Here is a 13,813-nt window from a genome sequence, read left to right on the forward strand (position 1 = left end):
ACACTGGCATCAGATTTGTCGCGCTTTACAAAGCGACCAGTATGACAGGTTTGCCCTTTTTCCATGGAGATCAAATGAGAGCTGGTTTGTCGTGTGAACGTTGCGTTGAAGGTCGTGTTGCTAGTTGCTTCAGCATGACATCAGCCTAAGACCGAAATAGCGATGGACAGTCAATAAAGAAAATCTGTACTGTTGATTGGTCCAATTTAGACAACTACAGTTTTTTTTTAAGAATTTATTTTCAAAAATTGGGAGGGAAAAGGGTTAAGAATTTATAAACCAACGGAAATTTCAATAATAATGATCGAAAAGTGAAAAGTTATAATAATAATACCTGGTATTCACCCGGATACTGCGCGGGTAAGATTCTGAAATGCTTTTCATAAAGTTTCTCTGTTCTCTCTTAGCACAGTGAGACAGTTTTGGCGAAATTTGTGCAGTAAGCATTACTTGGAAAGTTAAAATAATGATAAACATTATCATTTTGCAAGACGTTTGTATGCAATGAAAATGAGGAGATGTTTTTCTAAATTTTTCCTGTTCTGTACAGAATATTCCGACTGACATGTTTCGATAGAAAAAATAAAATTTTAGGTGTTTTGCCTCATATTCTTCTTAATTTTTGTTACGAATTCGGTTCACAATTTAATTTTTCAAATTCAATACCGAGATATGATATTCTTAGCTCGCAACATGCAGGATAACTTCTTCACTGCTAACTCTAGGGCCCCCCCTTAACTTATTCAAGAGAAAAACTATTCCCGGGGGCCCTTTTAGTAGATATATTCCAAATTTTCATTCCGATTTTCTAGTTTTTTCATAGATTTGTAGAAATTGAAGTAGTATGATTAAAGGAATGTTAAAACTTTTTTTCCCCTCGGGGGGCCCCCTGAGCCGGGGGGCCCGGGGGCAATTGCCCCTTTTGCCCCCCCCCTTAATCCGGCCTTGCTAGGCGCTATTAATTTAGTTCCGCTAGATTGATGTTCTGTACCAGTGTGCACTGGAAGGGGGAGGGATATCACAGATTCAGGGAAACATTTATCGTACCCAAACATCCTCCCATGCCAAATTTGGTTCCATTTGCTCGATTAGTTTTTCAGTTATGCAAAAAATGGTAAGGGAGCCTCCCACCCTTCCTATCTTCCCACTTGAAGAATGTAGTGGTGAAAAATATTGATTGAAACATTTTTCGTACCCTAACACCATCACATGCCAAATTTGTTTTCCTGTTGGTTGCTACCATTTGCTTGAATAATTTTTGAGCTATGTATCAAATTGTAAGAGAGCCCTCCCTCCCTCTTTCCTGTTTCCCTACTGAAAAAGGAGGGGTCTCTAATAATCGTAGGAATATTTATCGCATCCAAGTACCCTCCCATGCCAAATTTGTTACCATTTGCTTGATCGGTTCTCGAGTTATGGAAAAATTTGTCTATTATTTGGGGGCCGTCTCCTTCCTGTGTAGGGGAGGGGTCTCAAACCATGATAGGAACCTTTCCTGGCCTCCAATATTTGCCAAGTTTCACGCAAATCGGCTCTGTAGTTATTAGTTTCCGAGTCATAGGGAACAGACAGACAGACAGAAATCCATTTTATATATGAAGTCAATCCCCGATTTTGTCACACACCGATTATGTCTGCTCCCGATTTTGTCACATTTTTTGACCCGATTTTGTCACTATATTTGATTTAATGTAAAAATACTCAGATTTAAGCCTTCTCCTTTTAAGATGATATCGCGTCAATTGACAACATTGTTATACAACACGATAACATCGATAGCGATAGTGAAGACGACTTGTGAATGACACCAATAAAAGGTGTCAGATTTTATACAAGTGTTTTTCATTCACATTTCAACAATCAGAGAGTTGGTAAATACAATCAAAATAATAAATGTAAAGATACATCAAATCATTGCATTGATATGATTAACAAGCTTGTTTTTGGACCCTTGGAGCCAAGCTTGTTTCGAAAAAATACGCTTTCAAGTGGTTGTGTTATTCCCATTTCCGTATATTTTTTCAAAAATTTGTAGCAGGCTCGGTTCCACAGAAGAAGAAAAAAATGTTGATTTTTCAGTACAAAATATTAAATTTTCCCATAGAAACCTAAAGTTCAAATTTACTCATGTAAACATTACTTAAAAATTCTGCAAAATGAATGCAAAATGAAGAATGGGATTTTAATGGTATTTCAACCTTTGAATACTGTTAATGTGAAAAATTCTTATAATCAATATTGAAAATTTAATCTTAAAGATCCTAAAATTAACGATTGTTCTAGGTGGTACTGGACGGCGAAGAGGTACAGATCGACATCCTGGACACGGCCGGCCAGGAGGACTATGCCGCCATCCGGGACAACTACTTCCGTAGCGGTGAAGGGTTCCTGTGCGTCTTTTCGATCACCGAGGACGACAGTTTTCAGGCAACACAAGAGTTTCGGTAAGTTTTCGGATTGAATCTAAACATGAACAGTTGAACTTACATTTTTTTCCAAATTTTAGGGAACAAATACTGCGCGTGAAAAATGACGAAAACATCCCGTTCCTGCTGGTCGGCAACAAGTGCGACCTCAACGACAAACGGAAAGTGCCACTGGCCGAGTGCCAAGGTCGGGCCCAACAGTGGGGAGTGCCATACGTCGAAACCTCGGCGAAGACGCGTGAGAATGTGGACAAGGTGAGTTTTGGTGTGACCGATCCACGTTTTTTTTTTTTTTGGTACCGTTTGGCTTTGGTTTGGGCTATTTTAACATACATTATTTTTTTTGTTTTGGGTGGTTTGAGATTGAAAACATAACCAGTGTTGGTAAATTTCGCCCGTCACGCTTGACCCGACTAGTTTTGTTTCATCAAACGACTGGCACTGTTCTCAATTGACGGAGCCTCACTTTTCGCATGACGGATAAAGCACGACAACAATCAACATTTCTCCATCATCGACTGGCGAAGCTCCTACACATGGTCAACATTTCTCCTGAGAGTGACTGGCAAATCTCATCACACTTCGACCGGCTGCTGACGGCAGGTACAACTAATTGAACGACTTGCTGGCAGAGAGCAACAATAGCAATAAAAAACTGAAAACGAGCTTGCTGGCAGGAGCAACAATAATAATAAATGCGTTTCTTTTTCGTCTTCGGTCGTCTTCGGCTTGCTGGCAGGAGTAACAATAATAATAAATGCGTTTCTTTTTCGTCTTCAGCTCGGTCGACGACTCGTTCGAATGCGATTGGTAAATGCTGACTATGAAAATTTTTCAGCTTCAAACGACTGAGGGTTGAATGACTGGCAAACGAAGTGACTGGTCGTTAAGGAACAGTCAATTGAGTTTGACGGACCAAGAGGCTTCACAGTCACAGCTTCACGCCTCATGACGATGAGTTTTGCCAAGCCTGAACATAACAGTATCAACACCGGTATGGCTTGTAGTGTTTGGTGCCTGGTTTGGTGGTTTCGTTAACGCTTCAAATACTAACTGCTAGTGATAAATTAATAATATATTGCGAATTTGAATAAGATGAAAGTTTGTTTCTACCTACCTAATGGTCCGGCGCCGTTTGCCCGACGCATTGGGCCGAGATAAAAGATCTCCACTGCTGGCGATCCGGAGCCAGCGTCTTCTTGATTTTCTGCCAGCCAAAGGTTTTTGTCAACTGTGCGGATTTCAGCGGCTAGGCTACGCCGCCAAGAGCTACTGGTTCACTCATTTTTAAGCGGATTTGTGCCAACGTAAGAAATTCCCTACACATTTAACACACGACGTATTTCAGGACACGACATTTAACTTTCTTACAAACGAAAAAAAAGGATTCAAAATTACCTTTTTTATCGACCGGTTTCAGGCTCAATATGGCCCATCTACAGTACGATGTCCGTCTGATCAATCGAAGAAATTACTGTACTACGAAAATCGTAGTACGATCGCTTCTGGGCCTGTCTCTTTTTCGATGCCCATCTGGATTCTAGTCAAGCGCCTCTCTGCAAATCTCGTTCTTATCTCTTCGCAGCGTGTGCCCAATCCATCTCCATATTTGTTCCCGAGTCTTGCTTTGAAGCGCCTCTTGATTACAACGGCGATGAAGTTCTTTATTCTTCAACTTAGACAGCAATCGCTTCGAGTGCTCAAGTCGCAGTGCTTTAATTCGTTATTTAATCAAATGGCGCTTTGATCTTACCCTTTATAATGCATTCAAGTCATCTTTGAACAATCGTTGCATGGAAGAACTCGAAATATTCGCTTCCTTAGGTAGTCTCCGGATTGATCTTACGGGATTCTGTTTTATTTGACTAATTTTACCACCTTTACAGTGCGTGCAGACCGTGGCCCCCCACTAACCGGCTTCCGTGAAAATGGTCCAAAGTTATACTGCCATCTGCTGGTTGAAACGATGTTCAGATACAAAAAGTGCATCCTTCAAGCTGCTAGCGGAGGAAGTTCTAGGCAGGAAGGTGGAGGTGCGTGCGCTATGTCACGAAGTGACCATCCGTATCAAAAACCTCGACGAAATTACGACAGAAAATGAAGTCAGGACAGCACTAGTCGACCAGTGTAAGATCGGCGAGAATCCGATTTCGATCCGATTGAGACAGGGTCCTCCCAAATCCGGAACACAGGTTGCAATTGTGAGCAGCCAACGCAGCACTCGAGTGCTGGCGTCTAAGGGTGGGATGGTCAGTTTGTCAGATAACCATCTCCCAGTAACCAGAGCTATGCTTTCGATGCATGGATTACGATCACAAGTCGTTTGATTGCAAGTGAGTTAACAGACGAGGATTATGCTGGAGGTGCGGGTAATCCGGTCACATAGGCTAGCTGCAGTAAGCCGGCGAAGTGTCTTATTTGCACTCGTGACCGTGTACATGGCAACCCAAGGTTCTCTGCCTACCAAAAGGCGCTAGCAGCGATACCAAGGGCTTTGAAGTTATCCAAATCAACTTCAACCACTGTGAAGAGAAGCTAAACATAGCGTTAGTAGCAGACCCCTATTATATGTAGAGCCCTGAATGGCCCAAATTGGATGATCGATAGTGCCAATCTGGCCGCATTAGGGAGGACAGAAAAGTTTCCCCTACAAGAAGTGGTCACATCAAACGAGGAAGACTTCGTGATAGTCAAAGTCAATGGGATCTTCTCTATAGCTGCTATGCTCCACCGAAGTGGACCTTGGCGAAATTTACCGCTACGATGAATTTTTTTTTATTAGTTGTTAACGCAGGTGGTAAATCTTTTTTACGGATTGCATTCCAAGGCACGGCGAGCCACCGCGTCCCCCCAGTTTGCTACTCTGGGTCCATGGGTACAATTGGACGACGCATGATACAATGCTAACGAACACTGTACCCCCTACGCCATAAAGTCCACCTGGGGCCACTGACCTTTGTTCCCACCTCGAACTGTTTGACACGCTATACTTCAATAGTGAGAGGTCAATTCGCGCTAATGCGCTCCAAGGCAGTACTCGTTTCCGAATCCTCTTTCAGCAAATACCTCATTCTAACACAACTCGATGCGCAACCCCTCCTCTGACGAGTTAGGAACCGACATCTCACCGTGTTAAAAGAGGATCCCATTCAGTGCAACTACTAACTTTGTGGATCTAGTCCAGAAAGTCCAGAAACACAAAGCGAGTTGTCGAGGACACTTTCTCTGTTCGAACACGCGGGTCAGGAGGCGAGCCTCCTAAGCCACGTGTAGGACTCAGACTCATCCGAACTCTCTAGTGTCGACTTAAGTCACCACTCAGTGCAACTACTCAATTTCCAAGTCGGGTGCTTTACACCCCGAAGCGCAAATCGAGCTGTAGACCGTCTCATCAGGTCGCACTCGAAACGCGTGTCGAACCCTGACACCTCCTGGCATACCTCACTGGCACTGACGTGTTTAACACGTCCCTAAGTGATTGACCCACCATTGGCCACCACTTTGCGCATCTACTCATTTTGCGAGTCGGGTCTATACCCACCGAAACGCAAAACGAGTTGGCGATCGCTCTCCCTTCGGTCACGTCCGCATTTCAGGGCCTTAACCCCTGAACGCGTGTTGGACCCTCACCCTCACACCCGAGTGCTGGTACCTAAGTACCTGGGTGCACCACTTCTTCCGCGCGGGTTTGCCAGACCCGTCGACGCCCTCTAGTGGGTTTAGTGATAGTTCTCTTAGCCGTACATCTGCAATACGCCGGACTTGCAGACACGTTTCCGCCTTGGAGCACGAGGAGGTGGAACTACCAGCCCAGCATCCCTACGCTACGATGGATAAGATAGTTGAGGTGCTGACAGGTCGAAGCCCCGTTATTATCGCGGGGGATTTCAATGCGTGGGCCCAAGAATAGAATAGTTCTCCACGGAAGCCAGAGGACAGAGTCTATACTAATAATAGGTAATAATAGGACCTACCTTAAAGATGGATTTGGACATTTGCTAGTCCCAGATGGACAAGTCATTGAGGGGTAAGCGAGGACTACACTCATAGCGACCAATTTGCAATCCGCTATCGTGAGGGTAAGAGTGCACAGTCAGTCAGAGGAGAGGTAATGGTAGGTGAACGACGCTGGAGGACAAAACAATTTGACCGGAATGTCTTTGTCGAGGTGTTGAAGTGGGAGCAAAACCTGTCTAACTTGTCGGTTGAAAATCTGACAAAAGTACTCACACGTGCTTGTGATGCAGCAATGTCGAGAAGAGCAAATCGTAAAAACTCACATCCACCAGTTTATTGGTGGACTAGGAAAATCGAAATGTGAAATGTGCCCTAACGAACTGAGGGAAATAACGAGAGAACTATTCCCTCAACATAATATCAATAGTTGGCTGCAAGTCCCGTATGACTGGGATACGATCGTGGAGGAGTTAATATCGTTGGAAGAACTGCGCGACATCGCAAACTCCCTTCAGCTGGAAAAGGCTCCGGGACCAGGTGGTATCCCGAACATTGCAGTTAGACCGCGATTAAGGAATTTCCCGAAATGTTCCGATCGTCACCGATCGTTCGTATTGAGGAAAGGATGTTTCCAGAGGGTTGGAAACAGCAGAAGCTGGTTCTGCTGCCCAAACCAGGAAAGCCATTAGGGAACCCATTAGCATGCAGACCAATATGCCTACTGGATACGGTTCGAAAGGTTCTGGAAAAGGTGATCTTGAATCGTATCCAGCGGTACACCGAGGACGAAGCCGGATTGTCCAACATTCAATTCGGCTTTTCAAAAGGGCGTTGTACAGTCGACGCCATTCGAACTGTCATCGGAACGGCTGATAAAGCGAGACTCAAGAAGAGAAAAGGGGATCGTTTTTGTGCGGAAGTAACACTGGACGTGCGCAACGCCTCCAATGTGTCAGCTGGGCAGCGATGTCGTCTTCGCTCATAAAAATGCCTACCAGAGGGAGTAAAGTTGGTTAGTTTCGTCGACGACGTCGTGCTACTAGCGACGGGTTACTCAACAGAAATCGTCCAGCTAAGAGCTTCAAAGACTGTAGAAGCGGTAGAGAACTGAATGCACTCCAAGAGTTTGCAGTTAGCTCACCACAAAACCGAGATGGTCCTGGTATCACACCTGATTTCACCGCAAACAGGCAGGATTACAGTTGGATCATGTACTATCGAAACAAAGCGCGAGCTTAAATATTTAGATGTGATGATTGACGACTGGCGCTGCTTTAAAAACCACGTTGAGTATGTGTGGCCAAGAAAAGGATGAATCATCCTAAAGGATGAAAATCCTGAAAAAAAAAAGTGTGGCCAAGAAGGCGGTAACAGCTTACGAGGATGTTAGCGAACTAATCGGGGATCCGAAGTAGTCAGCGGAGGATAATTTCTAGTGTGGTTTCGTCAATCTTTGGGTCTTGAAACCTAGTTTTAACATCCAGTGTAACCAGCAGAAGCTGAACAGTGTACAAAGGCGAATGAATTTGCAGGTCATCATAACGCACTGTTTCGTCGGAGGCTGCATGCGTTGTAGCGGGAGTCATGCCCATATCGGTTTTGCTGGTGGAGGACTCCTATTGCTACAAAAAAGAATCACGCAAAACGTGAGAACACGAGCCAGAGATATCTCCACGGACAACTGGCAGCAGCTGTGGAACAGCTTAGAAAGAGGAAGGTGGACCCATCGTTTGATCCTAAATATCAAGGAGTGTCAGAACAACGAATTTTTTTCTTTGTAAACTTGTAAATGTTATCAAACTCCGATACAAAATACTGACATAATGCAACAAAGGGGAGAGAAAATTCAAGTTGACTTTCATAACTGGTTTCCAGCTTCTTTCCTCACTTGCCGCCAAGCTAGTATTCAACGAGGTCAGCTTGGAGATCGTTGAACCCACTCCCGCTCTTGGTGCTGAACCAGGCATGCTGGTTCCTCCGAAGTGGCTTGACAAATTGACTACTCCACATTGTTGGGTATCAAACCAGGTACTAAGGTTAGTCTACCGACTGTATTGGTGGTTGCCGGCAGAAGTAGTACGGCATCGTTTTGCACGTCAACACGAGTCTAAATGGTCTGCAACTCACATTTCGATGCTGCATTTTGGATGAAGGTTTTCCGATCAAATTGTAAATACCACGTGCGCTTTTTAGCCAAGAACTTCGTCCCTAAACAGCTCATAGAACCAATTCAACAATGTATCGTTCACCTGGTTTTCCTCTGCCATCTGCGGCTATAACTCTTTTACCTAGTTTTCAAAAGTTATTGCTTAGATTTTTGGCCATCCTAGCCTCATGAAGCTTCTCTACACAGCATGCCAAATCAGAACTGTTCGAAATTGTCGTCTATAGCTATGTTAGAACGTCATTGGAGCCTTAGTCTCATCCTGCCCTATGCTAATTCGTCCTCGACGGACCTTATTAAACTCATCTGTACTCTTCCATGTGAATATCCATGTCTTCATCTGAGTCGTTGCGTTAAGTCGCGCGCGTGTGCCGTGACAGGCGCGAGTCTAGGATAAGCTGCTCTCGATCAGGCACACGACGGGCAAGGTGGCAAACCTCGAACCCTGAAGATAAGAGGTCGGTCCTCGAGTCGTTAGAGGAGAGGTCAGGCCTCAAACCTTCAGGCAGCGAGGTTTGTGTGATAAACCCCGAGTCTTTATGATAAGGGGTCGGGTCTCGAGTCGTAAGAGGAGGGACCAGGCCCCTTACCAACAAGAGGAGGGGTACAAGTGGTCACCTCGAGTCATTACGAGGAGAGGTCAAATTTCAAGTCGTTAGAGGAGAGATCGGGCCTTGAATCGTGCAGAGGAGAGGTAAACCTCGAGTCGATGCGAGGAGGGGTCGGATCTCAAGTCGTTAGAGGAGAGATCAGGCCTCAAGTCGCGAAGAGGAGAGGTTTGTGTGGGAATCTCGAGTCATTGCGAGGAGATGTCGGTTCTCAAGTCATTAGAGGAGAGTTCAGGCGTCGAGTCGCAAGGATGAGAGGTTTTGCTGAAAGTGGTCTCGTTAATGAGTATTGCCTTGGAGCGCATTAGCGCGAATAGACCTCCCACTATTGAAGTATAGTGTACTAACCAGTTCGAGGTGGGAACCAGGTCTGCGGCCCCAGGTGGAGTTTAGGGAGTAGGGGGTATACACGGAGTATATCATGAGTCTTCCCATTGTACCCATGGACCCAGAGTAGCAAACTGGGGGGACGCGGTAGCTCGCCGTGCTTTGGAATACAATCCGTAAACCGGGATTTACCACCTGTGGTTACCAACTAAAAAAAAATCCATGTCTTCATCACCTCAATCTTGTTTCGATTGATAAGAGCTAAGTTTCTTGGGGCCTCAGAAAGCAGTACGTCATCCCTTCACCGTTGTCGGAATTGAACCTTTATCCTTTGGCATTATGGAACACTCTGGTCCGTGCCAAAAGCGAAAAACGAATCTTTATTCTATCATCTGATTCTCAAAACTACATCACTGGGGCCTCGATATCTGTAAGTGAGTATTGGATGTTGAAGGTTAGAGGAGTGTCCAGCGTATCTCTCCAATGTGAATTTGCTTAAGTTAGCAGCCTCCTGGATTTTTTTTAATTTTAAATTCTTAATTTAGTCTCGGATTGGTTTTATGTTTTGATTAATGGATTTTCTAGAATTAAAAGACATGAGACGGTCGCGGTTTAAGCATGACTAACCAAACCTTAAAACCTTGGTATTGGAAGGGGATTACTAGTTTTTATGTTCCACCTAGTGGTAGTATCTGCTGTCGCCTCAATCGTTGTTTCTCCCACCAACTCTTTCGCAGGTGTTCTTCGATCTGATGCGCGAAATACGCTCGCGGAAAACGGAAGACTCGAAGACGACCAACGGGCGCGCCAAAGACAAATCGAAGCGAAGGAAACTGAAATGCACACTAATATAGACAAAGAGAGAGAGAGATAGAGAGCGATAGCAAGAAGAGCACCCGCATGAGTGGCTCAGTGTTAGAGAAGAAGAGGGAAAAAGTAAAAGCGAACGCACTCGAATTGTTAAACACTCACACACACAAATACATCCATAAAGGTTAGAAGAATGTGGTACAGCGTTAGCCAAGAGGAAGAAAGCGAACAAAAAACTACGTATAACAACAAAAACACTCAGAAACAGTTCAGACCACACACACACTTACACTTATCGTTTATGCGCATAATGGGATAATAGAAGCAAACCGTGTGTCTGGTTTTTATTATCTTAGGTTTTGTTTTTAAGTTTAGGCGTAGAACTTTACCGTATGATGAAACGAAGAGCAGAGTTACGTCGTCGTAGCGAAGATTATTTGTTAGGAATAATATGCTAAGCAGAAGTATTGATCATAATGATATACGAGAGAAAGAGAGTAATATGGAAATCAGACTAAAAAATCGCTTAAGCTAAGTGAGCGAAACAAGCAAACAAAATCTATTGGTGTACATTTAATGCTTTCGGTGTTATTTATTTCTGTTCTACACGATTATTTTTTGGACGTATTCTTCGACTGTTGTAAATTGTTTTCGTAAATGCCTCATCGCCACAGCGTTGCCACAAATAACATTGTCCATTGTATTGTTTCTTTTTTGTTCTATTGTGCTGCGCTAGTATGTATCGTTAGTTTGTTTGTATAAGTTACAGTGTAGTTCTGTTCAGTGTTTCTGTTTCCGAAATCTAGCGATCGGTTTTAAAATGACCGTTCGTAATTTTGCGGAATAAGAACCATTGAACGGATAAGTATAATTTTGATGCTTCACAAATCATCACCGGATTCCTCTTAAATTGCTGCTAGTGTGCCGCAAAAGCTAAACGCAAGAGTGTGCGTGTCTGCATCGAAGTGTAAGCAAGAGAGTGTCCGCCATATTTGCTGTACGTGCGTTTGGCTGCCATATTGGATTCATTTTTTTTCAACACATGATATTTTTTCCAATCTTTTCTTGAATGTGCCTTTTTTCCTTTTGTAATCATTTTCACAAAAAACAACCTCACCGGGGTTCAGATATTCTACGATTTGATTCGGGATATTTCCAACCGCAAGAAGAAAAGCCAGGAAACGGTGCAACAACCAAAGGGCGAGAAACGTCGATGCTGTCAGTTGCTGTGAACACACACTGAAACAAACAAAAACCATTACATTACCGTACATGTCGTGTAGATCCAGCAGCCACTCCGTGCTTCGGTGAGTGAACGCCTCACCTTCGTCAACAACCGATGATATTTTATTCAACGCATTATTCTCAGAGCCGCTTCCTTAAACAAGTTTAAACCTAATAAAACCCAGTGCGTATGCTGGGACATTTTTTACGTTAATCAAAGTTATCACATCGAAATTCAGAGTATCAAATTTCTAATTAAATTTAAAAAATAAAAGAAACAATCGATGTACAAAATTTTATCGAGAACTAAATACACATGCTTTGCAGCTTACATTTTTCGGTTCTTTTTTTAAAAAGTGACAAACAGAAAAAGTATTGATGAAACACAAACCTAACCTCAAACCATTTCGGTCGGTTGCTACCTGGTCGAATAATATTCAAACAAAAAAAATGCCACTCATAGGAACAGATAACCGACTGACTGCTTATCGCATCAGGTGTAAAGCGTGTGTAAGTTAGACTTTGTAAACAAAAGGGCGCGCAGAATGTGGTGTGAGAGACCAGACAGGTATCAGTCGTCGTACGTGCTAGCAAAAGTTGACAAAAAGCAAAAACAAACTAAATCAAACATGCCGAAAGAAAACAATCTCTCAACAAAACAAGTGAATAAAGACTATTGAAAAATAAACAAACAATGATGGTGAAGAAAATTTAGAAGATTTTGCGTTAACTTTGGGGAAATTATTCATCCGAACGGTCCTTTAATTTGTTGAGCGATTTACCTGGAGTAAGTATTCATGAGATTAGAGATAGTTACTTCCAACGAGGAATTTATAATAGAGTACTGCGTGTACATTCCTGTTCCCGATGTTGACATTGACGGAGTTCTTAATGTCGGCACGATGGAATTCCATTGGGTGTATTTTTTGCGAACAGCCGGAAAATTCTCATGTTGCGCGTTATCCTTGAAAGTTTTCAGGAAGCGAATGCCATTTTATTTCCAGCGAGATGTTTACCACTGAATATTGTGTTTACACTCATAAAAAATGATGGTGAGAATAGGAGATGTTGATCGCTTGAACATACATATTTCACGAAACCCCTTAGCTTCTTTTGGACCGATACAGTCCAAACCATGCGTTGCAGATTTTAGTTTCAATCTCAAGGTAGCAAATGGCTTCATTTTCAGCGAGATGTTTACTTCTGAGTACCGCGTATACATTCCCGCTCCTGATGTTGATGGTGAATGAAATGGTGATCGTATAAGTTTTAAACGTGAAACGTCAAATCGGAGCCATGGAAGGTAGTCGAGTTAATGGATTGGTCGTTGAACCAGGATTCCACGTTTTGGTCATCGAGCCGCGGGGGGTTCTTTGTACCAGGCAGAGACCAGCGAACCGGAAGGCATCATCGTTATTGAAATCAAAGTTATTGGAAAGGACGTTTCCAGAGGATCACGATTTGTTGCTGAACGTTGTCCTCGATAGTTTCGAGAAAGCGAATGGCATGGTGTCCAGCGAGAAGTTTATCGTTGAGTACTGCGTATATATTTTCCCTTACAGAATAAAAAAATGACGGTGTGAATAGGAGATGTTTTTCGCTATAACAGTACCTTAGTTGCTAATTGATCGATACAGTTGAAACCCTGTGTAGTTTCAACGATGCAAATTGCTTGATTTCTAGCGAAAAGTACCGCGTTTACATTCCCGCTTTCGATGTTAATAGTGAGCGGACTGGTGATCGAATAAGATTTGAGCGAGAATGATCTTGTATATTCTGGAGTTTCTAGAGACACGCTAGTGTTCATGTAAGGATGACCAACCGAAGCCAACGAGATCAACGAGCCAGGAAGCCTCTGAAATATCGTTGCAGCCAGCGGTAAAACGTTGTTCCGGAGTCAATGGAAGGTCATCGGGCCAGAGTCATCGAGCCGGGAATCCTTTGAAAGGTCGTTGAACTAATTCCACTGGAAGTTCGACGAAATTGTGACAAGGAAGGTAGTTGGAACGAGAGCTAAAGGGGTTTGTCGTCTATTTGAAAGCACTTCGTACCACGTAGAGATCTTCGGAACAGGAGTCATTGGAAGGTCGTCGAACCAAAGTTATTAGTTATGACTCATTCCTTCAAGATTTCTTTCGTGATTCCGTACTCCGGGAGCAATGTGATTATAACAGCTGCTACGTGTCAGTCATGCATTGATTTAGTTCCACTAAGTTGTCGCTACTCTACGGCGAACCCAGTATCCAGAAGGTGGTGAAGGCTGGCCGGATACGCTGGGTAAGACATGTTGCGAGGGT

General features: G+C 43.5%; 1 protein-coding gene across 2 annotated transcripts in view; it reads left to right on the forward strand.

Annotated features, from left to right (window-relative positions):
* LOC129757440 (ras-related protein Ral-a) overlaps positions 1 to 12,233 on the forward strand; it is an 88,940-nt gene extending 76,707 nt beyond the window's left edge. The window contains exons 3-5 of one of the 2 annotated variants that reach the window (XM_055754668.1): positions 2,284 to 2,444; positions 2,507 to 2,681; positions 10,220 to 12,233. In XM_055754668.1, the coding sequence (XP_055610643.1) occupies positions 2,284 to 2,444; positions 2,507 to 2,681; positions 10,220 to 10,336 (453 nt within the window). In that variant the 3' untranslated portion in view covers positions 10,337 to 12,233. The remainder of the gene's footprint in view (positions 1 to 2,283; positions 2,445 to 2,506; positions 2,682 to 10,219) is intronic. The other variant, XM_055754676.1, reaches the window with a different exon arrangement.
* Positions 12,234 to 13,813: the final 1,580 nt, after the last annotated feature.

This window comes from Uranotaenia lowii, chromosome 1 (genome assembly GCF_029784155.1).
Source record: "Uranotaenia lowii strain MFRU-FL chromosome 1, ASM2978415v1, whole genome shotgun sequence".
In the NCBI taxonomy this organism is placed as follows: domain Eukaryota; kingdom Metazoa; phylum Arthropoda; class Insecta; order Diptera; family Culicidae; genus Uranotaenia; species Uranotaenia lowii.